This window comes from Marmota monax, unplaced genomic scaffold (genome assembly GCF_021218885.2).
Source record: "Marmota monax isolate L192 unplaced genomic scaffold, Marmota_monax_Labrador192_F-V1.1 WCK01_AAM20220418_F8-fsc00209, whole genome shotgun sequence".
Classification (NCBI taxonomy): domain Eukaryota; kingdom Metazoa; phylum Chordata; class Mammalia; order Rodentia; family Sciuridae; genus Marmota; species Marmota monax.
In genome coordinates this window covers 1,744,868-1,772,094 of record NW_026694493.1, presented here as the reverse complement: position 1 = coordinate 1,772,094, position 27,227 = coordinate 1,744,868, and the positions used below count along the sequence as shown (strand labels likewise).

At 39.3% G+C, this 27,227-nt stretch overlaps 1 protein-coding gene across 1 annotated transcript in view; it reads left to right on the top strand.

The window, feature by feature from the left end:
- The first annotated feature begins 3,477 nt into the window (after positions 1–3,477).
- Shcbp1l (SHC binding and spindle associated 1 like) overlaps positions 3,478–27,227 on the top strand; it is a 34,824-nt gene continuing 11,074 nt past the window's right edge. Inside the window, exons 1-7 of the mRNA XM_046419571.2 lie at positions 3,478–3,798; positions 3,874–4,029; positions 5,731–5,880; positions 18,186–18,400; positions 19,392–19,478; positions 19,551–19,769; positions 24,804–24,909. Coding sequence (XP_046275527.1) covers positions 3,553–3,798; positions 3,874–4,029; positions 5,731–5,880; positions 18,186–18,400; positions 19,392–19,478; positions 19,551–19,769; positions 24,804–24,909 — 1,179 coding nt within the window. The 5' untranslated portion in view covers positions 3,478–3,552. The remainder of the gene's footprint in view (positions 3,799–3,873; positions 4,030–5,730; positions 5,881–18,185; positions 18,401–19,391; positions 19,479–19,550; positions 19,770–24,803; positions 24,910–27,227) is intronic.

The following is a 27,227-nucleotide window of genomic DNA, read 5'->3' as shown; positions in this document are numbered from 1 at the left end:
ATCCAAATGAAACCAGCTATCAAAATATTCAGTCAGCCTTTCAAGTTCTTTACATGTCTCCATCCTTTATTTACTTGAGCCCCAACCTAACGGATGGGGGAGGGGGGACTAACACTTTGCAGTCTAGTATAGTGGCCTAGTTTTTTGTCAATATCCAAACCTAAGATGGGTTGGCTTCCAGATGGTAATCTCAAAGGCTCATACTAACCCTGGCTTCCAGGCCAAGAGCTCAGATGCTAAGTCAGCATTAAATATACTTTTTGCCAAGTTCCAATCCCTCTCATATCCCAGGTCTGATAACTGCTTACAGTGCTGTGGTGCCCCAGTATTCTTTTTAGAATGAAGACATTCACCTTCCTGACTGCTGGGATGGTAGATTGTTAAAGGCGCTCACAGAATCCCTCTCTGGGAGGAGCCTTTAGCGGATGGGAACTGATGAACAAGGTAACTCATCTTCTCTGCAGGCAGCCCATATCTAATGACTGGCAGATATAAAGATGCAAAAACCTCCTCCTGGAGCTAGTGTAGGAGAACTCCAAAGAGTCATTCCAGTTCAGAGCTCCCAGTGAGAATGCCTGAAAACTGTGACAAATGCTTCACATTTATAAATAACTTCCACAACTTTCTCCGACTATTCCTGTATCTCTTGTTCCTTTGCAGGTGAGATTCTCAAAAGCACTCCTCCAAATCCTCTTCTTGCAAATCATTGCTTTAGAGTCTGTTTCCTGGGAAACCCATCCTAAAACAGTTGGTGTGGAAGTAGATTATATGTTGGAGCTGGACGGCCTTGCAGCCAGATGTCAGTGAGGATCCTGTCATTTTTCTGTAGAATACATATTATGCAGGTGAAGTTCTTACCTCATGGTTAGTGAAAGGAAAGGGAACATGTAGGTGCTGTAGTATTTCAGGAGTGTGGAAAGCTTTGTGGGAGTAGCTGTTGCTATAAGGACTATGAAATCAAATGGCTCTTGCTGGGTCTTATTGAGTCACTGGCAAAAGCAAAAGAAGGTTTAAGTGATTAATTGCCAATTTAAAGAGACTTATGAAAGTCAGAATATTTACTTTGTTCTAAATATTTACTTTTTAGTTGTAGTTGGACACAATACTTTTATTTATTTTTTATGTGGAGCTGAGGATCCAAACCGGGGCCTTGCACGTGATAGGTAGGCACTCTACCGCTGAGCCACAACCCCAGCCCTGAAGAAGACTTACATTTTAACACATAAAAATACCTATTTCCTGCTAACAGGTTAAAAACAAAAACTGAGTTCTAGGTTTTTATATGGATAATATTGCTTCAGGGAAGGATAAGCACTTAGCCTGAACAGGACTGCTACACCAAAGTCAGATTCTAATGGGGAAGAAATGGATGCTGAGATGGTCTGGGGACATCTTGATTGATGCACTTGAAAATATCCAATCCTTAGATTTCCCTGAAACTTTGAGCTCATTTCTCCCTGTGAGAGGCTAATATCCGCCATGCTTAAAGGTGAGGCACAGCAGCTGCCTCTGAAGACCACATGCCGTTATGCCTGAGGATCTACCTCTGGCCACCAGTCTGATAAAGAGGGTAAGGTAGCCAGGGAACTGCTGGGTTAGCTAGGGAGGGAACAGGACTATACACGGAATGGACTGGTCAATATGAGAATGGATACTGAGAGTAATGGAGTCGGGAGTGGAACACAACGTTGAATAAGGGAGTTTATCAATATGATTAGAATTCAACTGTTTTTTGTTCTTGTTTTTTTGGTACCAAGGATAGAACCCAGGGGCACTTAACCTCTGAGCCACATCCCCAGCCCTTCAATTTTTTATTAAGAGACAGGGTCTCACTAAGTTGCTTAGGGCCTCACTAAATTGCTGAGGCTGGCTTTGATCTTGCCGTACTCCTGCCTTGGCCTTCCTAGCCACTGAGATTACAGGTGTGCGCCACCACACCTGGCTTACAATTCAACTTCTTAACATCATATGTATAACCCTCTGTGATCCAGCTTTTGCATAGCTTGCCAACCTGAAATTTTGTCCCAATTTGTTCTTTCTAGTTCAGTTATACCAATCCACCTAGACCAAGTTCTTTTATCTCTCTGTAAAACCACTAATTACTCTCTGCCTGGAATGTTTACCCCATTCCACCCCCATTTTGCCCCTGCCTTAGATTCCTATAATGTAATTCTCTTTCAAAACTCAAATTTCAGGATAACTGGAAATTTTATCTGTCAAGAGAAGTTCATATATATATATATCAACTCCGTGTACATATCTAACTAGTTAGTTAGATATAGATATAGTTTCTTTTTTTTTTTTTTTCAGTAGCAGGGACTGAACCCATGGCTTGGTGCATGCTAGGCAAGCACTCTGCCACTAAGCAACATCCCCAGCCCCCCAAACAAACTATTTGTTTAAGGAACACTAGAGTAATAGATCTTAGTTTTGGTGAGTGAAATCTATATAGTTAGATATAATTTTTTTTTCAAAGTCCAGGACTCCTGACAAAAAGAATAAATTTAGAGTCAAAACATGATGCAGCTTGTAGTTACTCCCTGAACTACAGCAACAAGATATTAACACTAATGTTTTCCTCAAAATAAACTTGGAGTTTAACACAGTGTCCTTCCAGATGATTGAGAAGGCTTGCAGGTGTTTTCCCAGCGCTCTGGGTTGCTCTCAGCCCCAGCGCGGTATTTCATAGCCCGACTGTAAACAAACGTTATTCCAGTTGGCTCCGTGTGCATTCCACGGTAAACTACCAGAAATGAGTAGTCTCTGTTGTTTTCGGAAATATGCTATCTTGGGCAGACTTTCATTGTGAAATTATTTGCACACATTATTCCCAGCTGGACATTTGTGTCCAGTTGAACACTTACATAATGTACTATTTCATGTGAGAATTTTTGAGCAGCTCAACAGAGACAAGAAAACAGACTAACTTGTTCTGCTCGGCATCACTACATCTTGACAAAAAAACAAACGTCCTGATTTAAATGCAAAGGACATCTTGTTTGGGAACCCTGTGAATAAATAAATGCAGGGAAACCGAGGTAGGCTGGATCTTTCACTGGCGTTGTCTAGTAATAACCAGAGGGTTCCAGTCACTTTCGCCTCCCAGCATAAAAACAATCTTCGTTCAGGTTGCGTTTGTGCAGATAGGTGTGTAGATAGGTGGCGCACTGGTTAAGTCAGGGTGACTTGGAGGGTGACACAATCACCCTGAAACAAGTGTGACCCTAAGAAACACCGGCCCGGGCAGGGAATCGGGGCTGGCAGGGTCTGCGAGCCAGGGTGGGGTGGGTGCCCACCCGGCTGTGGGCAGCGCGAGTCGGGGGCACAGCATCGTCCCAGGCGCCCTGCAGCTGCCCGTGCCCGCGCGCCTCGCCGCGTCCAGCCGGCTGGGCACCGCGGTCCCCAGAACCGGGTCCCCTGCCGCTCCCCGCGCAGGCGCGACCCTCGAGCCCCCGCGCCCGTTGCGGCCCCGGCGCCCGTGCCCACCGGCCGGCGCGGCCCAGCGCGGGAAACGCGGCTAACGGCTGCAGATGGCCCCGGGGTGCCGCGGGGATGGCGTCGGGGTCCAGGGCTGGCGGGCCTGAGGACTCGGTCCGCATCATCAGCCCCGGCAGGCGAGGCGAGAAGGCTGCCTGCGCGTCGCCCGGGGCCATGGCCACCCTGAAGGACGCCGCCGCGTCCCCGGTGCGGTCGGTGGTGGCCTCGCCCCGCCCGGTGAAGGGCAAGGCCAGCCGGGAGGCGGCCCGGAGGCGGCTGCAGCTCCGGTCCGCGTCGCAGGCAGAGGCCGCGGGCCCGGCGGCCGAGGAGGAGGAGGAGGAAGAGGAGGAGGAGGAGGAGGAGGAGGAGGAGGAGGAGGAGGAGGAGGAGGAGGAGGAGGAGGAGGAGGAGGAGGAGCCCCTCCTGTCGGCGCCCGAGGAGGACGCGGAGGAGGCGCAGCCGCTGCCCGCCGTCTTTGCGTCCCCCATGAGGGGCATGTGGCGGGACGAGAAGGTGGCGCTGTACTGCGACCAGGTGCTGCTGGGCTGTAAGGTGAGTCAGGCGGCCGGGCCGAGCGGACCGCGGAGCGCCTGCGCCTGGCAAAGGAACGCCCGCCTCCCAGAGGGCGCCGGACCGTCCCAGGGGACTGGACCGACGGCTCCAGGGACAGCCCGGGTGCGCGGGCGTCTGCGAGTCCTGGCCTACATCCCAGGCACACCCTGATTATTTTCAGTTGACAGTAAATTAAGCTCATAAAGGTGAGGTTTACTTGACTTTTCCACCGTGTTTTGCAACGAAAATACCTGTCAACACCAAGTAGAGCAAAAATAGTATGTTAAATATGTATGTGCGATATATATGTGATATATCATATATATATTGGAGTTACAGGAGAAGAATTTGAATGCAAGTATACTCACTGCGGTGATATTATAACATTTTAAAAATAGAAACTCAATTTCCAACAATAGTAAAAAAAAAAATTTACAGTGGCTTCATATAATGGAAAACCATACAGCTGTAAAAACTGTTTTCAAGAATTGTAGAATGAATTGCTTTAAAAGAAGAAGAAGAAGAACAAGACAAAACAGAACATTTCCAAATGGATGGGTAGATATATACATAGAAAAAGTACTGAAAGAGAGCTGGGGTTGTGGCTCAGTGGTGGAGGGCTCATCTCCCATGTGTGAGGCATTGGATTCAATTCTCAGCACCATATAAAAAAGTAAAATAAATAAAAATAAAGGTATTATGTCCACCTACACTTTTAAAACTACTTAAAATATTGAAAGAAATACACCAAAATACCCATACCAGTTATCTTTGACTGCCAGAATTAGGGATGATTTTTTTTTTCCAGAAACTTTACCATATTTTATAATCAGAAGAAATTTTTATTTTAAAGGCACCATTATGGTAAAACTAGGACTGCAAATAACCAACTTACATCTGATATTGACTTGAGGGTTGGAAAAGGTCAAGTCTGTTAAAGGCAATAGAAAGATATTTACATAAATTTTTGTGTCATTAATCAGACAGGGTCTATGGACTGAGTTTTATACTAGCTTAGATTATCACACTTGAAGTAGCTGAATTTCAGTTTAAAAAAATCAAAAGGGCATTTATTGCATGCCTGATGCTCATTTATTTTATAAAATGGTGTGCTATTTTAAATTTTTATGAATTGAATATGTTTTCTTTATTTTGGAAGGGGCAGAAGGATTGGGCATTGAACTCGGAGGTGCTTTAATACTAAACTACATCTTTAGTCCTTTTTATTTTTAGAGACAGGGCCTTGATAAGTTGCTGATGCTGGCCTTTAACTAGAGATCCTCCTGCCTCAGCCTCCTTGGTGGTTGGGTTTACAGGTGTGTGCCACCATGCCCAGCTCTGAATATGACGTAAATATTTAGGTCATAAATAATTTCTCTGTTTTAAAATATAATTGCTATGTTTTAATATGTGTAATTGCATTCCTTCTACTCAGTGGATTAATAAAACAAATGACTTGAGGACCCAAAATAAAAATGTAGATAGCCCATCTCTGAATTACTGTGCCCAGTGAGATCTCTTAAATTTATTTCAATTTTTTAAGGTTTATGATACTTTCCATTAAATATAGTTTCAATAAAAAAATCTATAAATTTTTTACACTTATTACTATTTAAGAGGATATTGATTCCCCATTTTTAAGTAGGAGTCAAAATATTTGTTATATACTTGTAATTTCATATATTTTTTTTCTTTTCTTAGGCAGAAGATGCTGATGAGGCTATGAGTAAATACCTATCAGAAAAGTTAAAAGTAAGAGACAAATGGCTTGGAGTCTGGAAGACTAATCCTGAGTTATTCTTTGTGAAATATGAAGAAACGTCTATCCCTTATGTTGGTATACTGGTGGAGGTAAATAATTTTACTTCATCTTTGTTCTTTGAATTCTGAAATTATCTGTCCTTTCAAAGACTGAAATATGACTATTAATTTGGGACTTTGAGATTTACACAAGTTTACTTTGGTTTTAAGTTTCTAAGCAAGTTAAGATTTAAAAAGAAGATAAGGGTTTTCTTGTAAACAGTTATAATTAAGTGGAATCCAGTAGTATTAGACAATATTTATTAGCCTAGTCCAGTTGCTCCAATAACATAAAAACAGCAAAAATAATCTTGAAAATTTGGTAATTTAGCCTTAACAAACTTGGCCCATTGTTTCCTTTAATCTTCATTGATTGAATTATGAGGTTAGTTAGTTCAGAGGAGGAAAGAAAAATGGATCCAAAAAATGTTGGCATAATTTAAATTATTGAATCAGCCTAGGTATCTATTAATGGATGAGTCGATAAAGAAAATGTGTTGTATACACACAATGGAGTTTTATTCAGCTGTAAATGAAATTGTCATTTTAGTTAATAGGGGGAGGGAAAAGGAGGTACCATGGAACAAAACCGATCTAATTATATTGTTATATTTTGTGAATGTATGAATGTGTACCAATGAATTCAACTATTATGTATAATTATAATGCACCAATAAAAAAAAACAATAACCAGAGACTATTGGCAAAGTTTGAGATTTTTTTCCTTTGAAAAATACCTTTTTTAGTAAATAACAGTCAATGTGTAAAACTGTCATCTAAGATTCTGCCCTGTTAGGTCTATAAGCTAAACATTGTGGCATATTTTATATTGTAAGTTTGATTTTCTTAAAGGTCAATTGTCTTTGTATCAAAATTACTATTTATAATTACAACTGGTACCCCTGCCCAGGTAGATATTTCTTTTTTTTTTTTCAGAAGAGATCTTATGTTAGGTTGATTTATAAGCGCTGCTCTGGGCAGTCCAGGTAGATATTTCAAATCTGTAGATCGAGTCACAAGAAAAACTAAAACTCCTGACACCAGACAGTACTTGAAAACAATTTAAAAATACCTGTTCTTTGGAAAAGTAAGTTAGTGGCAGTTTTGCAGATAAAGAGTGGCATGTTTCCAGTCATAGAGATTACAAAAGAGTCTTGGAATTAATTTTCCAATAATACTGTACTGCTGCTTGGAGGTTTGCTCATCTCAGATTCTGAACACTCCTTTCCTGGATTTTTTATAGTTTCTCTCACTTTCTTCATCTGGATAAAATAAGAGGAGAATGTGCTTCAGGAAACGGGGACTAGGAATGTAGCTCCATGGTAGAGCCACTGGGTTCAATCCCCAGTAAAAAATACACACACACACACACACACGTAAAAGAGAGGGCATAGGGAAAAGCAGATAGTATGTTGACGAGTTCTAATTCTTTTAATTATGTGGTAGTGAAACAAGATGAGCTGTTGAGACCTCTTGAGATAATGCTGCACAATTCAGACTGCTGTTTTATGTGCCTTGACTTCTTTATTCTTACTTGAGCTGAAGTGTCAGCAGTGTCACCCAACGTGCTTCTGAAGCCACAATAATTTATTCCTATGGATCCCAATCTGTCATATTTTTTTTGTTTTGTTTTTTAGTTACTCTAATATTTTTCTATTGCTGCCTCAACAAACTACCACAGACTTGGTGGATTAAATAATATAAATTTATTATCTTAAATTCTTTGGGTCAGAATGTGGCACGGGCTTAACTGGATTGAATCAAGGTGTAAGGCCGGACTGTGCACTTTTCTGAGGCTCTGGGAGTCCTGTTTCCTTAAGTTTTCCAGCCTTTAGGAGCTGCCTGCACTCTGTGGCTCCTGGCCACCTTGTTCTTCAAGGTCCTCATGTGGCATCCCTCTGTTCTCTGCAGGGTGGAAACCACTCCTCCCACCTTTTTCTTGTTTCTTTCCTTTGTGGGGTGTGTGTGTGTGACTAAAGATTAAACCAGAGCACATGGTAAGCATGTGCTCTACCACTGAGTTACATCCCCAGTCCCTTTTATTGTATTTTGAGATAGTGTCTCACCCAGTTACCCAGGCTGATCTCAAACTTGCAGTCTTCCTGATCTAGCTTCAGGTAACTGGGATTACAGGTGTGTACCACCATACCTAGCAATTTGCTCCTCTCTCTCTCTCTCTCTCTCTCTCGATAAAGGAAAAAAAGTTTTGTTATGCTAGCAAAGGAGAAACACAGGGAACTTCTGTTCCAAAGGCTGTGATTCTGCCTATCAGCAGGAACAGGGGGCTTTTAAAGAGGTGATTCAAAAGCTACTTTCCCACATTAATTTGGGAGATAGTCATTTCTTCTGGTACCATCCCCAAAGTCTGGATTACTTCATTCCCGTGGTGGGTGAGTGCTCAAGGAGAGACAACTCTGTCTAGGATGGAGAAGAAAGGTAATTCTGTTTCCCCTGAGATTAGGGACAGGGAGCGATTAGGGAGGAGCAGGGAGAAAGGAAGACAAACATGCCCATTTTTTAAAAAGTTTATTTTTTGGTGTAGATGGACACAACACAATGCCTTTATTTTTATGTGGTGCTGAGGATCGAACCCGGGTCCAGCCCATGTTAGACGAACACTCTACCACTGACCCACAATCCCAGCCCCTAAACATGCCCATTTTAAAAATAAATTGCAGGGCTGGGGATGTGGTTCAAGCAGTAAGTAGCGCGCTCGCCTGGCATGCACGCAGCACTGGGTTCGATCCTCAGCACCACATACAAATAAAGATGTTGTGTCCGCTGAAAACTGAAAAACAAATATTAAAAAAAAAATCTCTCTCTCTTTCTCTCTAAAATAAATAAATAAATAAATAAAAATAAATTGCAGTGGCAGAGCAGCAAGGTCTATATTCAAAGCATAAAGCAGACCCCTGTTGCATTTCCCCACTGTCAATTTCTATATTCCATCTCTATGGAAAAATGGGCAACGGCATCTCGAAGATGCTTTCTATTGAAAGAGGTGAAGTCCTTGTTCTCTCTCAGGTGGAGTGTGGACAGTTAAGGGTATTCAGCATCAAAACGGTCCAAAGGTCCACAGTGGCAGATGGCAGGTGACTGGACAAGGACTAGACATAGAGCAGGGATCATGCCAAGACAACAATAAACAAGACAGCAACGCATTACTTTTTTGTAAACAGCACAAAAGCAATTAGTATTATAGCCAGTCTTTGAAAACCATAAAGACAATAACTCATAATCATATCAATGAAAAACAGATCAAGTTTATCAATGTGTAAGAGGTTAGGAAGGTGTGTAGGTCCATGAGATCAGGCTCATATCAACTTAGGACAAACTTGTAGCTCTAGAGTCCTCTGTGCCATTATTATTAGGAACCAAGAACCCTTCCTCTGTAGCCTCCAACTTCACTTACTTTTGGTAGAGCTGACATAAGTGTATATCTTAAGTTACATTAAAAAAAAAAAACCACATTGTTTTTCCTTTTAAGTGTCCATTTAGGACCGTATAGCTTAGGCTATACTCTCCTATCATGTGTTGATCAAGTTGGTCAAAACTGACTTTGTTCCTGTCTACTCTTAAGAGTCAGCTGAGATTCCTCAGAAATCACTCTTGGGGATGTGTGTGAAGCCTCTTGGCTCCTTAGCTTTTCTCTACCAGTGGTACCATCTGCCAAGATGGGTCAGGGTCCTGCTGGCCATATGTAGCTTCTCTTGGAAGAATCAGAGACATTTCCTCTCTAATAACCCTCCTCTTTGCCAAATGTGCACTGATTGGCTTCATGTTCTCTAGGGTCCTCTCCATCTCCCTGATTGGCAGATCGGGTGACTCACCAGAGTTAGAAGGCCCAGAGAGGGGTCCCATTGTTCTCTGGGCCCTGGCTGACCTCAGAAGTTGCTCCCCTCTTAAAGAACTTTTGTGATTAAATTGGACCTCCTTAGGTTATCCGGGATAACCTCTCCATCTCATTGTTCTTAGCAGTAATCATGCCTGCAAAGTCCCTTTTGCAAAGTCCCTTTTGTAAGGTGACATAATCACAGGTCCCATAGATTAGGCCATGGACATCTTTGGGGTCCATTAGTCTTCCTAGGGCAGATTCATTCAATTAGCAAAAAATTTGGAAATATAATACTGCATTGGAAGGGAATTTAACATACCCTTAAATTTGGGTATAAAGTGGTCCAGAAATTAAGGAAACTGTTTTTTTTAACCTCTGTTGAAAACATTTTGGCAAGATACATCAAAAACTTTAAAATAGTTCATTTGATTTCTAAAAATTTATTCTACAGGAATCAGAAATACAGAAAAAGATATACATATTAAGAATTAAGCAATATTTATAAAATTAAAAAATGGTAAATACCATAACAAGTTTCTTAATAAGATCTGTACCAAATGAATGATGATCTCTACTCAAGGTAGAATTTTTTTTTTTATATTTGTTTTGTAGTTGGACACAATACTTTTGTTTTATTTATTTGTTTTTATGTGGTGCTGAGGATCAAATCCAGGGCTTCGCCCATGCTAGGCGAGTGCTCTACCATTGAGCCACAACCCCAGCCCTCAAAGTAGAATATTATGTAGTCATACAACATATATGACAGCGGGGTGAGGGGTGGGTACCTGTAGGACCAGCAGTGAGGAGGCTGAGGCAGGAGGATTCCTGAGTCCAGGAGTTACCAGCCTGCTATCATCTCATACCCATCTCGAACCAGCAAAAACTGACTTAAGTTAGCAAAATAACTTCTAGTGACTTAGAAAAGAGAGAAAAGGGAGTCTGGGGATGTAGCTCAGTGGTAGAGGGCTTGCCTAGCATATGCAAGGGCCTGGGTTAGTTATATCCCTGGCACTACCAAAAAGACAGAGCACAAAAGGTGGTGATCTCTGGTGATGGAATCACAGTTGATATTAAAATTGTTTACAAACAGTATATACAAGTCACCATCAGTAACCTTTTTTGTAGACCTACCCTCCCATCCCTGGTATTTTGTCATCATGCTTTAGAATTTTGTTTATATTCCTTGTTGAGGCACAGAGAATCTTTGATATGGAGATGTGTAATGAATTCTGAAAGCAGTTGTTTTGCTGCTTTTGCTCTGAGTTCTGACGACAGAGGTAGTCACTTGAGCTTGCCTCCACACTCACATTTTGCATCCTGGTTATTTCCATACTTCTTTCGACGTCCAGCGCATCGAGGGATCAGTCAACTAAAGAGAGGGGTGAACCGGCTGGGAAATTAAGAGTCTGAAGAAATATTTAGAAAGAAAGATAAAAGACAGAAAAACTAGTTTCAAAAGCAGGGGTCTGGTGGGTGGATCAGACCTGATGGGTCTGATTCCTCTAACAAAGGAAAAAGGCCTACAAATTCTTTATCTAAAGAGAAATATATCAAAGGGATTTCTGGTCAGGAAGGGTTCTTCTTCACCCAATGTCGTCTTCTAGATCCAGACAGATGGTGCCTCAAGGCCCTTGAGTGTGCCCGTATTTCTTTCACCCCAGGGCAACAGACATCTGAATTCAAACTATCAAACCAGGCATGGAATCTGCCCCGTTAACAGTGGCCACCTGCAGACGGGCTCCATTGTACTGAGAGAATCCCAAAGGGGCAGTCCAGCTGCTCAAGGCTACGGAGTTCAAAGCAATGATCCATTTGTTGCTTCCAACACATACTCTCAACTCCAGTAGTGGATTCTTGTGCCTTTTTTTAAAAAAGATATTTTTTTTTAGTTGTTGATGGACCTTTATTTTATTCATTTATCTATATGTGGTGCTGAGAATCAAACTCAGTGCCTCACACATACTAGGCAAGGGCTCTACCACTGAGCCACAACCCCAGCCCCCCAAAAAATATTTATGTAGGGATTTTTTTAAAAATGTTTTTTAGATGTTGATGGACTTCATTCATTTATTTATATGTGGTGCTGAGGATTGAACCCAATGCCTCATACATGCTAGGCAAGCGTTCTACCACTGAACCAAAACCCCAGCCCCATTATGCAGGGATTTTGATTTGATTAGATAATCACAATTTATCTTATTATTAAAATGTAAACATTTCACAGGTAAACTATGCAGTACCCTATGATTTTTCATTTCCTAGATATTTTTCCATGTTTTAAAAAAATATTTTAAAAATATTTTTAGATATTGTTGGACCTTTATTTTATTCATTTATTTATATGTGGTGCCGAGAATCAAACTCAGTGCCTCACACATGCTAGGCAAGTGCTCTACCACTAAGCCACAACTCCAGCCCCTTTTTTCCATGTTTTTTATTGGTGCATTATAGTTGTGCATAATGGCAGGTCATTTATTAGGTATTTTAAAACATTTTTCCTAGAGTCAATAATAACCTTCCTTTTATTGTGTTGTCTTCTACATACTCCTCACTATTTTATCCCAAACCTCTTCCCCGATTATGGAAGTCTTCTCAATATGGTCAAACTACTGGTTTTGTCTTCAGCTTTTGCATTCTTGTGAGTTAGTCTGGACTGGAGATCTGTGGACATGCTGGGAGCCGCCCAGTGCTCCTTCATCACATTCTAAGAGTTTCTTTCACCATTCTCATTTGGTGAATAGTTTAGGTTATGATCTATTCCCCAGATTTCCAGTCTTTGTTTTCTTTCATTTTGGCTGTGGATCTTATTCTGCTGACTTCATGAGTTAAGAGTATAAAGCAGATAAAATTATTTGCATTTTGTTTGCCTAAAAATGCCTTTTTGGTAACTTCATGTGTATTTGATCTTTTGGTTATATGAATTCTAGGTTTGATTTAATGCTCAGAATTTGGAAAATGTCATTCTGTTGTCTTCAAGCTTCCAGTGTTTCTAGTTGAGAAGCCAATGTCATCAGTCCTTTGCCAATGTCTATATTTTTTTTCCTTCTGAAAATTTGTAGTGTCTTTTATTTGTCTGAGTCTTCCACCAAATTAAGGACAAAAAGAATGGGAAAGAAGACAGTGGCAACAAGATTTAGAAAGTGCAAAGCAGATAAACAGCAGAATTAATAGAGCTAAGAAGTGGAATTGTGGCTGGGGATGTAGCTCAGTGGCAGAGCACTTACCTAGCAGGCACCACAATTCCCAGCACCCCCCCCCCCACACACACACACATAGTTGAACCACAACACAAAGAAAAGACCACCGACACCAGTTTAAATCAAATTAAAGCAAGATTGTAATGTGTACACAAAAGCTGGCCAGTGACTGTCTCTCCCAAACCCGGGCTAGAGAGTAGCCCACCTCTCAGGGAAAAAAAGGTTTATATAGCACAAAAAGTTACAAACGGGAGATGTCTTGGGAACTTATATCTAATGGGGTTTTGGCAGACGTAATACAAGGGCAGACAGCAGATTAATGATCTACATGGCATGATAAATTCAGATCCCAACATCAGAATTTATCAGGTGCCACTGAGGTTTTAGAGAGGGTTGTTATCTGGTCAAGAAGATGTAGGCATGGGTGAGTTCAGAGCATGGTCAGGAATCCCAAACAAGTTTAGAAATCTCAGTAATTTATAGTAAAACAGAAATTAACTTTTCATGACTTTGTGACAAGATGACTCCCAGTCTTAAGATGGAATTAGGCTGGGTTCATCAACAAAACACCACCTTATTTACATTTCATAATCCCGAAAGGCTCACAGATTTGTTCTTAAGACTTGGAAGTGGGATTGAAGATGGAGTTAAGAACTGGTTGAAAGGCTATTTAAGAAACAGGGACTTCTAGGAAGAAGGGATGGACAGATTTTCCCATTCCTCCCACTGAGTACCTCTACATACCCCATTATCAAGTTCATTAATTAAAACAAATACAAGAACAGTTGGCTAGGGACCCCATGACCCAAGGAATGACAAGGTGGTGAGTCGTTTGTGTTTTCTTTTGGCTTCATACATGTTCGACTGAGGAGTGACAGCCTGGAAATACTAACAGTGGTAGGAAAGAAAAACCAAAAATAATAAAGACAGAGGAAACCATTATCAAGTTCATTAATTAATGAAAACTTGATAGAAATTACCTACCCCATGTATGATATGTCAAAATTCATGTATATCTAAAAAGAACAAATAAAAAAATAGAAATTACCAAATCTGAACACCAGAGAGAAAACAGGCTGGGAAAAAAAAATTGAACAGAACCTCAGGGATTTGCTGGACTGTGACAAAAGAGTAAACAATGATGTCTTCAGAGTCTCAGAAGAAAATGAAATGTGGGTAGGGAGATTAAATATATATATATATCGGAAGAAATAATGGCTGAAAATTCCCCCAATTTGGCAAAAGACATAAATTTCTAGATTTAAGAAATCAGCTTTGAGAAGCAGGGTTGGGGGAATACCCCACTGAGAGGAAGGTATACTGGTACTGAATCTTGGATCCTCCGCCTTCGACCTCAGTCATCTGCTAGGATGCTGGCAGCTAAGGCAGATCCCTCCAGGCATGAAGTTTGGAACTCAGATGATCAGACCAAAACCAAAGACTGAATGATGATATGCAGTGGCATTCCCACGGGAAGATCCAGGCAGGCCACCCCACGGGGAGACACGCGGGGGGTTGTTTACCCAAATACAAGGACCCTCCAATCACCTGTGTGGTGTTCTGCTACTAAATATGAGCTCATATTCAGGTCATCAGATATTTGAGGAAATGTTCATATTGGTCAAAACCAACATAAAAGGAGACATTTGGAAAAAACAGAAATGATAGAGAAAAAGGAAAAAATAGGTATTTAAAAACTCAATAACAGACATATAAAGAAAAGATAAGGCTGGTGGTATATGCCTATAATCCCAGCAACTCAGGAGGCTGAGGCACGAATCTCAAGTTCAAGGCCAGCCTGGGGAATTTTTTGAGAGGCTGTCTCAAAATTTACAAAAAAGAAAAATATCTAGTATGACTTAGGCCCTGAGTTCAATCCCCAGCATTACAAAAAAAAAAAAAAAAAAAAAAAAAGAGCACCTGAATTTTCAGTACAAAGGGAATTTTGAGAATACTAGAGACAGAAGATTCCAATAAAATAGATTCATGTAAAGAATCGACAGGAAGAATGGCATTGGACTTCTCAACAGTAATTCTTAATTTTAAAAGGTTCTGAAAATATATTCTGTGCCTAGCCATACTTTTAAGATGACTAGGGAGGGAAAAGACATTTTTGAATATGTTAGGCTCAAAAGTCAAGCCCTACCTACGGTTCCTCAGGAGGTCAGTGAATGTTGTCTGAAGTCAAGGGAGTCCACCAAGAAACCTGAAGGCATCCGATTCAGAAGGCAGAGGCGGATGTAAGAGAAGCTAAGGGGGTTCCCAGAGTGACAGTGACAAGACAGCAGCTGTGTGCCTGGCAGACACACAGCTCATGTTGGAACTAGTCAGAGCACTGAAGAAAAACAAAACCAGAATTTCATTTCAAACACAAACTTACTGCGTCTGAACACACCAAGAAGAGATTTATACAATTTAAGGAATCTGGGGTCAGATTAGTGAAAGGCATATAGAAAATTAAGCAAATGAATCAGGCTGTCTCTTTTTCCCATTTTTAAAATTTTTTATTTGTATTCATTTATTGGTACTGAGGACTGAATCCAGGGGCATTTTACCATTAAACTACATCTCTAGTGCTTTCCAGTTTTTGTAACAGGGTCTCACCAAATTGTCCAGGCTGACCTTGAACTTGGTGATCCCCATCTCAGCCTCTGAAGTAGCTGGGATTACAGGCATGCGCCACGGCACGGGGCCTGGCTTCATTTTATTTAAGTCTCTTCCTTTTCTCTATCAATGTAACCTGCCCTAGTGGTGGGGGTCGGACACTATGAACAATCTGGTCCAGACTGCTCCCCGATTCTAGAATCACAAATAAAGCCATTTAAGATTTGTAAAAGAGAGGTGGGAGGGAAAGGAAGAGAGAAGGGAAATTGCATGGAAATGGAAGGAGACCCTCAGGGTTATACAAAATTACATATAAGAGGAGGTGAGGGGAAAGGGGAAAAAAAGAGAAATGAATTACAGTAGTTGGGGTAGAGAGAGAAAATGGGAGGGGAGGGGAGGGGAGAGGAGGGGAGATAGTAGAGGATAGGAAAGGCAGCAGAATACAACAGACACTAGTATGGCAGTATGTAAAAACGTGGATGTGTAACCGATGTGATTCTGCAATCTGTATACAGGGTAAAAATGGGAGTTCATAACCCACTTGAATCAAATGTATGAAATATGATATGTCAAGAGCTTTGTAATGTTTTGAACAACTTATAATTTAAAAAATTGTAAAATTAGATTTGTGCAATTTTGTCTTTTAATACTTTTCCAGTATATTAAGTGTTAAATATTAAGATATAATCAAATTGGTGGATGGAAAGCCAAGAGAATGTGGGTCTATGTGGGTGAGAAATGAGACAATTGAATTCTTATTTTTCAGAAAGGGAAATCAATATATAATGCCAAACACGAAAACAAATCAAAACTACAAATGTAGCGATAGATGTATATAATTTAAATAAATGTCAGGGCTGGCACTGAGGCTCTGTGGTAGTGCACTTGCCTGGCATGTGGGAGGCACTCGGTTCAGTTCTCAGCACTGCATACAAATAAATAAAGGACTATCAACAACTTTAAAAATATTAATAAATTCATGTCAAAATGATCAGCCAGAAGAATAGAAAATGGTTGTCTCTGAGGGGCAGGAATAAGAGGCTGGTGGAAGACGGTCAAGAAATTCTTTTTTAAAGTAAATTTTTATTTGATGATTAGTGGTGGTAAATACTTATGGGATATAATATGTATTGAAATGCCACTCCTAGTTTTTTTTCTGTCCCTTTACTGCTTTAAAGAATAGAATTTCTATTTAGTAGGTTATAAAATTTGTATTTCAAAGCTTGGGTTTGAAAATATTTGAAATATTTTTTCACTGATTTGAAAATATTTCTTATATGTAAATGGTCATTGCCACACATATGGATTGTGTAACACTCGCTAGACCTGCTTATTCATCTTACCTCATCACGATACAATGATGTCTCCAGTACAGATTTTCAGACCAGTGCCGGAGGTATCTCTGTATGGTGGTGAAATAAGACAAACACAGCATAGCATATTGTTCACGAAGATTAATTTATTCAGCCTGAATAATAATAATAATAATAATATAATAATAAATGTCCTACTTTTATAAAAATCTGATGGCCTTTCTTTCACAATTGATTTAATATAGAAAGTAAGTATTTTTAAACTTGATTTTGTGGCAGAATTAAATTTTTTTTGTTACTGCTGTATGAAATACAGAAGTCTAGCAACTCAAACCTAGAAATACAGTAAATAATGTAGGAAGAGATGTGAAATTCCTTGCGTGAAATTTCACATCTCATGTGTTTAAGAAGTAGAGTTTGAAAAACTGTTATTTAAACTTGAAATGGAACGACCATTTGACCCAGTTATCCCACTCCTTGGTATATACCCAAAGTACTTAAAATCAGCATGCTATAGCCATTTGTGCACATCAGTGTTTACTGCAGCTCAATTCAGAATAGCTAACCTATGGAACCAAGCTAGTACCCTTCAATAGATGAATGCGTAAAGAAAATGTGGTACATATACACAATGAAATATTACTCGGCCATAAAGAAGAATAAAATAATGGCATTTACTGGTAAATGGATGGAACTGGAGACTATCATGCTAAGTGAAATAATCCAGTTGCAAAACTCCAAAGGCGAATATTCTCTTTGATAATGTAGGCTAACACACAATAGGGAGTGGGGGTAAAAAATAGAAGTTCATGAGATTAGACAAAGGGGAAGGAAGGGAAGGGAGGGAGGATGGGAATAGGAAAGACAATAGAATTAATCAGACATAATAACTTTCCTATGTTCATATATGAATACATAGCCATTGAAACTCCACATCATGTACAACCACAAGAATGGGAGGTTGGGGTTGGTGATGTGGCTCAAGCGGTAGCGCTCTCGCCTGGCATGCATGCGGCCCGGGTTCAATCCTCAGCACCACATACAAAACAAAGATGTTGTGTCCGCCAATAACTAAAAAATAAATATTGAAAAATTCTCTCTCTCCCTCTCTCTCACTCTATCTTTAAAAAAACTTCTATTGTTAGAAGTTGAATATGGCATTTAAAAAAAAAAAAAGAATGGGAGGTTATACTCCATGTGTGTATAATATGTCAAAATACATTCTACTGTCATGTATAACTAAAAATAACAAAAAAACCCTGTTATTTAATATTTATTTACAGTTTTTCTTATATGTTGTTAGAGAAGTCAAAAAATTAAAAGAAACTTTATAATTAGCTCACATATGAGAATGAAATTGTAGTCTACTTGTATTTGGAATTACACATTTTATAATATTTATCTTAGGTAACTTGTAAACCACAACCAAATTCATCATCTTGTTTCAAAGTTACTGTTTCGGTGGCTGAGCCCTTTTCTTCCAACATTGCAAATATTCCACGGGATTTGGTTGATGAGATTTTGGAGGAACTGGAGCATAGTGTCCCTCTCTTGGAAGTGTATCCTGTTGAAGGACAAGATGCTAATATACATGATGTTGCTCTGGCTTTGGAAGTTGTAAGGTAATAGGACTTTCTACTTCTGAAAATTAAAATTAGGATATTCAACAATTGATTTAATGTGTAAGCTTTGCTCATATAAGCACTTTGTAAATATTTATTAATTTAATTTTTACTGACTGATGGATTAAATTTCCCCTTTTAAAAAAATCGGATCTTCCTGTGTTGCCCAGCCTGGTATGAAACTCCTGGTCTCAAAGGTCCTCTCACCTTAGCCTCTTAGAGTGCTAGGACTACCAGGCATGTGCCACCTCATGAGGCTATCCTTTTTTTTTGGTGGTGGTGACTGAACCCAGGGCCCTGTGCATGTGAGTCAAGCACTCTACCAACTGAGCTAAATCTCCAGCTCAGGCTGTGCATTTTTAATTAACATAATGCACTTGTAAAACTTTTAGTTACATTTATTTGCAGAAGTAGTATATATGAGTAATGAAAAGTTTGCTTTTTTAAAAATCTTGCATTTTAGAGTAAATTTTTAAAAATTCTAGAAACTTCCATTCCTATGTAAGTATCTTAAATATATTAAATTTCACTTGTTAGATGTAAGACATTACGAATACTAGATGTCATCAACCATATTATGATTGCTTCTTATAAGTGGATGCAGTTAGGGAAGCTATTCATAAACAAAATAAAGGATATTTTGGTATGTTTTTGTTTTTCTAACGTTCTACCTACAAATTTTGTTAGATCTTACATATTATATCTTTGTTGAACAAAATCATAGTCAAAACTATGACTATGAAAATTTTAAAGTGAATTTTACATTACCACTTCCAGAAACATTATCTTCCTATCTGCAGTATCTAAAATAAAGCCCAGATTATCTAATATTGAAAGTTTCTTCTCATTTTTGGTTCACTGGAAGGTCATTTTAAAATATTTTTCATGAGAATTGAGATTTATATGCATAATTTGACATCAGAATATTTAAAATTCTAAACACGATGGTGGTTTTTCTTTATTACTATCATCTTAATTTGGTTTATTGTAGGTTTTTTTATGATTTTCTTTGGAGAGACTGGGATGATGAAGAAAGTTGTGAGAATTACACTGCTCTTATTGAAGAAAGAATTAATTTGTAAGTACAGTTTTTAAAATTATTGAGCATTTTATTGATAAGAAACCTTGTAACTGTACTGATACTTTTCAGGTGGTGTGACATACAGGATGGAACCATACCTGGCCCTATTGCCCAGCGTTTTAAAAAAACTTTGGAGAAATACAAAAACAAACGCGTTGAGCTCATCGAGTATCAGAGCAATATTAAAGAAGATCCATCTGCGGCAGAGGCTGTTGAATGTTGGAAAAAATACTATGAAATAGTAATGCTCTGTGGATTATTGAAAATGTGGGAAGATTTACGCCTTCGGTAATAATTGGCTCTATTTTAAATAGAAATAAAAGATTACGTTTTCTTTTTTTATAATAGCACTTGTCATATATAATGGTTTGATTAAAATAGATTATAAAATTAGATGTCTAACTCATGAATTAAGCACAAGGTACTACTGTAAGTTTTGGAAAATTATATTTTATTGCTGAATTCACTTGTCTTATTTTTAGCAAAAAAAAATTTCCATAATTCAGCCCTTTCCTTATTTATCATCTTTACCTTTTTTGATTGTGGTATAGAGGCAGACTTTTTTGATCATGGCTTTCCTAAAACATAAAAAAAGGACTAGGTGGATTGGCTCTACATATAATATGTGAAGTAAATAACTGATTAATTTTGTCGGCTTTATAATTCCAGCTTCTCTAACCAACATAAGCTGTTTTTGGTGATAAATAAAGCAATGTATATTTACTCACCATAATTCTCCAGAATACTTCACATGTATTAAAATATTTTTGAACTACTCTGCAATGAAGAAAATCATTATTTCTGTCTTTGTTTTATAAATGAAAAAAAAACAAACAGAATCTTGCTCATGGCCCAAAAATTGATGGAAAATCTTGAATGGAACTAAGCGACTATTCCATACCTCAATTGTGTAATCCCTATGTGTGTTCATTGCCCTTAGGAATTCTGAGCCACTTTTTATTTATCTTGCAAATAACTGTTAGCCAAAATCTTTTCTTTTGGCATTTTTCTCCAAACTTGAACTCTATCATTATTTTAGTGCCTATGTTTGATATTTTATTGTTATTGGTGTTACTGTGACAAACCTTAGGAGTGCTTTGGGAAACCAATGTAGATAAGATTTTTTTAAAAAATCCATTTATCTAGAAATCTGCAAATTCATTTATCACAAGTTGTATTTGAATATAAGTTTTCATCACTAGGTGTAAAATGGCATTAAGGTTTCTCTCATCTCAAAGGTTAAAATCACAGACAGTTTGGTCCCAGGAATAAAATAAGTGGATTGGTCAAACACTGCTACCAGATAACTGTGATGAAATCTTGACGAAATATGTTACGAGTATCTGACTCTTTGAAGGAACTATAAAGTCGACAAGGCAACAATGAGGAAAAAAAGTTTAGCCTTGAAATTGGCTTATCCTTAAAATGAGTAAGAAACAGGAATTTGTGACTTTTTGGCCTGGGAGTGATCTCAAATTCCCTTAGCTCTGGCAGCAAAAGATACGGTCTTAGTTTTTTAAGGTGACCAAGAAGAGTTCAGGATGGCAGAGTGGCTGGAAGGTTAAGGAGGCTATCCTGAAAGCCAGAGACCTGCAAAAGGATGGGGTCCAAGAGAGATGCCACCTAGAGCCTTGACTGACTACTAGCATGCTGGCACCTGGAGGAGGGGCGGGAGTTGGGGGAACCACAGATGACTGACAGCTGCTCTGTACCTCGTGGGAACGTGGGCCAGGCACAACTTCCTTCTAGAATACAGAGCTGATGACCTGTCATGATAAAATCTTTCCAAAAACTTGGAAGGGATTTTCCTAATCTTCATTAAGACCATCTACAAAAACTGACAGCCTCACACTTGATGGTAAAAGAATGGATGTTCCCCCCAAATAATCAGGAACAAAACAAAGACGTCCACTCTTGCCCCTTCTGTTCAAATTGTACTAGAGGCTCTAGCCAAAACAATTAGGCAAGAAAGCAAAATAGAAGGTATCCCAATTGGAAAAGAAGAGGTTAAATTATCTATTCACAGACGACAGATGACAAGATCTTGTGTACAAAAAATCCTACAATGAAATACTATTCCTCAATGTAAGGAAACATATTGCTGATGCACACAGTAACTTAGATGGAGCTAAAAAAAAAAAAAAAAGACTGAGGCAGGGAGAGGGGGATACCAGACACAAGAAGGCAGATCATATATTATTTCATTTAAAAATTCCAAGAAAGGGCTGGGCATGGAGTGCATGCCTGTAATCCTAGCAGCTTGGGAGGCTGAGGCAGGAAGATCTCAAGTTCAAAGCCAGCTTCAGCGATTTATTGAGGCCTAAGCAACTTAGTGAGACCCTGTCTTGAAGTAAAATGTATGTGGCTCAGTGGTTAATCGTTCCTGAATTCAATCCCTGATACCCCCCAAAAAAAAATTTCAAGAAAGGTGTGAAACATTGCTGGTAGAAATGCAAAATGGTGTAGTCGTTTTGGAAGACAGTTTGGAAGAATCTTACAAAACTAGACATGCTCTTAGCATATAATCCAGCAGTCATGTTCCTTGGTATTTACCCTTGGGAACTGAAAATGAACGTCCACACAGAAACCTGCACATGGATTTTTACAGCAGCTTTATTCATAATTTCTAAAACATGGAGGCAACAAAACTGTGCTTCAGCAGGTGAGGCATGAACAAGCAGACAAGCGATTTTCACACGGCACTGAAAAGAAGGAACACATCAAGCCATGAGAGATCACAGAGGAAATGTAAATGTATATTCTTATTAAGTGAAAGAAGCCAATCTGAGGAAGTTATCTACTACATGACTCCAACTACCTGCTGTTCTGGAAACATCGAAGCCACGAGGCCAGCAAGAGATGAGTGGTTGCCAAGGGCTGTCGGGGAGGGGGGTGAATAGGCAGAGAACAGAGAGTGTTTAGTGTTTTTGTGTCACTTTCAGTGGAAGTGACACTAAAGTGGTGGCTGAACCCCTAGAATGGAGGAGACCAAGAGTCAGCCCTAATGTAAATTGTGGACTTCGGGCGACAGTGATGTCAGTGTAGGTGCACCTGTTGTGGTTACTGTACCACTCTGGTGCTGGTGCTGCGTGCTGGCAGTGAGGAAGGTGAGCAGGTAGTACACAGGAACTCTGGGTACCTTGGCTTAATATTGCTGGGGATCTAAAATTTCCGTAAGAAATACAGTCTGATTTCAAAATTCCAAAGAAGGGAAACTTAGCTGGGCATGGTGGTGCATGCCTGTAATCCTAGCAGCTCAGGAGGCTGAGGCAGGAGGATCAGGAGTTCAAAGCCAGCCTCAGCAATTTAGCGAGATGCTAACCAACTCAGTGAGATCCTGTCTCTAAATAAACATATAAAATAGTTCTGGGGATGTGCCTCAGTGGGTGAGTGTCCCTGAGTTCAAGCCCTTGTACTGCCCCCCAACAAAAGGAAAGAAGAAGAAGAGGAGGAGGAGAAATTTATAATGATGGAAAACAGATGATCAGTGTTTGAACTGCTTGGTGTGATAGAAATGTTCCATGTCTTGTTATCATTGAGTTTAATAGGTGTGTACATTTGTGAACCATCATGGAGTAATTCACTTAAAATGAGTGTCTTGTATGTAAATAGACCTTAATAAATTTTTTAAGTATTTTTTAGTTGTAGTTGGACACAATATCTTTATTTTATTTATTGTTATGTGGTGCTGAGGATCGAACCCAGTGCCTCGCAAGTGCTAGGCGAGTGCTCTACCGCTGAGCCACAATCCCAGCCCAGACCTTAATAAATTTATTTTTTATAAAACACATATTTACCTTTGATTTTAAAACAAGGACAGAATGATAAACTACTGTGGTTTCCCGGATGTTTAGGATGCTGCTTTACACTTGGAGCAGCTAATAATCTGGTATGTGGTGAAAAAATATGCCCGATATTTTTATTTCTCGAGATCAAAACTACTTGCTTAAATTGATATAATGAGGGGTTTCATTTTGAAATGCTTAGTGAAACTTTTTGTTTAGAGGACATTGCTAATGTTTTGAAATTCAAATGTTGATTACTTGCATGACAACTTGTTAAAAAGTTTCCTAAAAGCATGTGTTTCACAAAAATATTATTTAAGATATAAGCTTAGGGCTGGGGCTGGAGCTCAGCAGTAGAGCGCTTTCCTAGCATGTGTGAGGCACTGGGTTCGATCCTCAGCACCACTTAAAAATAAACAAAATAAAGGTATAAAAAAAGATATAAGCTTAAAACTGGGCGCAGTGAGGCACCCCTGTAATTCCAGTGGCTCAGGAGGCTGAGGCAGGAGGATCTTGAGTTCAAAGCCAGTCTTAGCAATTTAGCAAGGCCCTAAGTAACTCAGCAAGACTCTGTCTCTAATAAAATACAAAAAGGGACTGGGGATGTGGCACAGTGGTTAAGCACCCTTGGGTTCAATTCCACCCGCCCCCCCCAAAAGATATGAGCTTAAAAATATTGACACTAGGGCTGGGGATATAGTGCTCGCCTTGCATGCAACAGGCCCTGGGTTCAATCCCTAGCAACACACACACACACACACACACACACAAATAGCACTAAAGCCGCAATCCCTTGGCATCAAGCAGTAATCAAATCAAAGTGCTGCCGAGGATGAAGACCACACCCGGGAGGTTGCGGGACACCTCTGTCCATTGGCAAAGGAGTGTTGAGTTGACAGCAATAGTAAATTCCAACAGTTACACTCAATTTTTTTTTTCTGACTTTCTTTTGGAGATGATGATTCAGAGACAAGAAATATAAAGAGAAGTAGAAAAAAGAAAAAAGAATGGAATTAAAATTAGAAGTGCTGATGGCAAATAGCATAAAAACAACTGAGAAACTAGAATAATTCTGCTAGGCTGACAATAGCTAATTATTCTACAGAGACCATAGTTATAAAACAAGACAACCGATAATTGAACATAGCATTTCACATTAGGTATGTCCCCAAATTTTCTTATGCCTCAGTATCACAAAGACATAAACTACCTCTGCTTTCTGTGAGTTTTAAACTCTGGATTATGAAAACACGGTCAATTTTTTTTTCTAATCTATTGAAAAGCTGAGGTGGCTGAAGTGCTGGTTGTAGTGGCTTGCATGCCATCTGCTAGCGACGGCCCACTAAAATGAGAAGATCTTAGAGTTTAAGGGTAAACACAATCATCCAAAAGACCTTAATCACTGCATTGCCATCCAATTGCTCACTCAGAGAACTTAAATGGAACATATTTCTCAAAGATGCTTAGTTATTTTTCTTTACTAAACAAGGATCGATACTTCTCCATATTAATTCAATCACAAATGTTTTTACTATAGAGTTCATGGACCTTTCTTTCCAAGAATTCTGAGACGTAGGAAAGGAAAAAGAGACTTTGGAAAGACTATAACACATATTGTAGCCAAAGTGATGACTACTGAAATGGTAAGAAATATACTTTAGTCGTATTTAAGTTTTAGCTGCATGTAATCAGAAAAGAAGCCCCCTGCAGGAAGAGTTGTTGCTGACTCATTACCGCCTGTTCCCTCCATCATATCCAGCTCAGTGACATATAGGTACGAAATAAACGTTGACAACTCTTTATTGATACTTGCTTTTTGCCAGGTACTATGCTAGCTAGTTGCCATGGTAAGGATGAGACACAAATATGAGCATGACTCATTTAGGGGAGATGCAGCGTTGAACCAGACCATAGTCTTGTTTCAGTAAATTTCAAGTACAGTAGAGATATGGACCAGAAAATACACAATTACAATGAGGAATGATAAATGGTACGATGGGGTGTGTACAGGGCACATGGAGTGGGTACTCCAGACAGAATCAGGAATTCCGGAAGTGCTAGCTGGAGAAAATAACAAAGCTTACAATTCACAATAGTTAAGCTATGGAACAATTTAGGTGCCCTTCAACAGATGAATGGATAAAGAAAATGTGGTACATACACACAATGAAATATTACTCAGCCATAAAGAAGAATGAAATTATGTCATTTGCCTGTAAATGAATGGAACTGGAGGCTATTATGATAAGTGAAATAAGCCAATCCCAAAAAGCCAAAGGCCAAATATTCTCTCTGATATGCAAATGCTGACTCACAATAGGCACGGGATATAGTGGGGAGTGGAGGTTCATCAGATTGGATGGGAGGAATGAGGGAAAGGGAGGAGGGATGGGAATGGGAAAGACAGTAGAATGAATCAAACATAACTTTCCTATGTTCATACATGACTACCGGCATAACTCCATCAGGTACAACCACAAGAATGGGAAGTTATACTCCATGTATGTATGATATATCAAAATACATTCTACTATCATCTTATAACTAAAAAGAACAAAAAATAACCCAGCTGAAACCCAGAGGATGAATATAAATTTAGCCAGTTGAAGAAAGATGCTTTTCTATGTTGTAAAGCAAATATTTCCATCTAACTTGGCCTCTTAGAAGCACTTCACAACTCTTTTTGAAATATTGTCTTTTCTTGTTTTATGTTATGATATTTTCCTGTTTTTTTATTCTTTCTGACTGCTTTTTTTTTTTCTTTCTTTCTCCTATTGTCATCTGAACGCTTGGTACTTGGGTCTATTTTCTACACTTTTTTGTCCTTATGTGATTTATCAATCTTCTCCCATGACTTCATTTATATATACTTATATTCCAGAAGACTCTCAGACTAGAATTTTTTCTAAGCCCTAAGCCTTTATGTGTAACTGCCTATTGCTCATTACCCTGATTGCCTCGTCAGTACTACAGCTCACGGGTCTGCAATTCAATTCAGTATCTTCCCTTTACTTGCTCAGGGTCTACAGTGCTCTGTTTTAGTGAGTGGCACCACCATCTATAGGGTTGTTATTACAGTTTTCTGAAAGTCATCCTAACATCCCTGTCACATGCACTAGCTCACTGGCTAGCTTCCCTTGCTAGCAGAATATCCTGCTGTGAGCCAAGTTGTTTCTTTTGTGTGCTGACTGGCTGCCCATCCCTCAGACTTCAGTTTAAATGACATTTTCACTGAAAAGGGCCTTCTCAACCTTTCAGGACACATGAGACGCCGTATATGATCATAGCACCCTGCTCTTCTCCTTGTTGGCACTTTCCCTTCTCATGACAGTCATAATGCTTTTGCAGTTGTCCTTTAAATGTATCTGTCTCTTCATTATAACATGAGCTTCCTGAGAGCACTCATCCAATCACCAAGCATGATGTCTGGCACATGGTAGGTGACCAGCGGTTTTTGTTGAATCAATAAAAGAATGTAGTGTGGCAAGAGAACACAGAACATGCCAGGTGTGGAGGCACACACCTGTAATCCCAGCATCTCGGGAGGCTGAACAGGAAGACTGCAAGTTCAAGGCCAGCCTTAGTAGTTTGAGGCCTTTAGCCACTTAGTAAGGCTCTGTCTCAAAATTTTAAAAAATAATAATAAAAATAAAAAGAACTGGGGATGTACTCAGTGACAGAGTGTAGGTTAGATCCCTAGTAACATAAAAAAAGAAAAATACAGTACATATGAAAAACTAAAAGAAGTCCACTAAGGCTAAGAGGAGTATATGAGAGAGAAAACGTTGTCTGCTATCCTATTTCTATTATTTTGAACAAAATTGATTCTTTAAAATTGCTTATTGAATGAGATTATTCAATGATGTTATTCTACCAACATCTTTGTAAACAGTTTTATAAAAAGTAGAGATTCTGTTCTTTTCCACAGTCTTATTTTATCGTTTTTACTTCTCATTTTGTC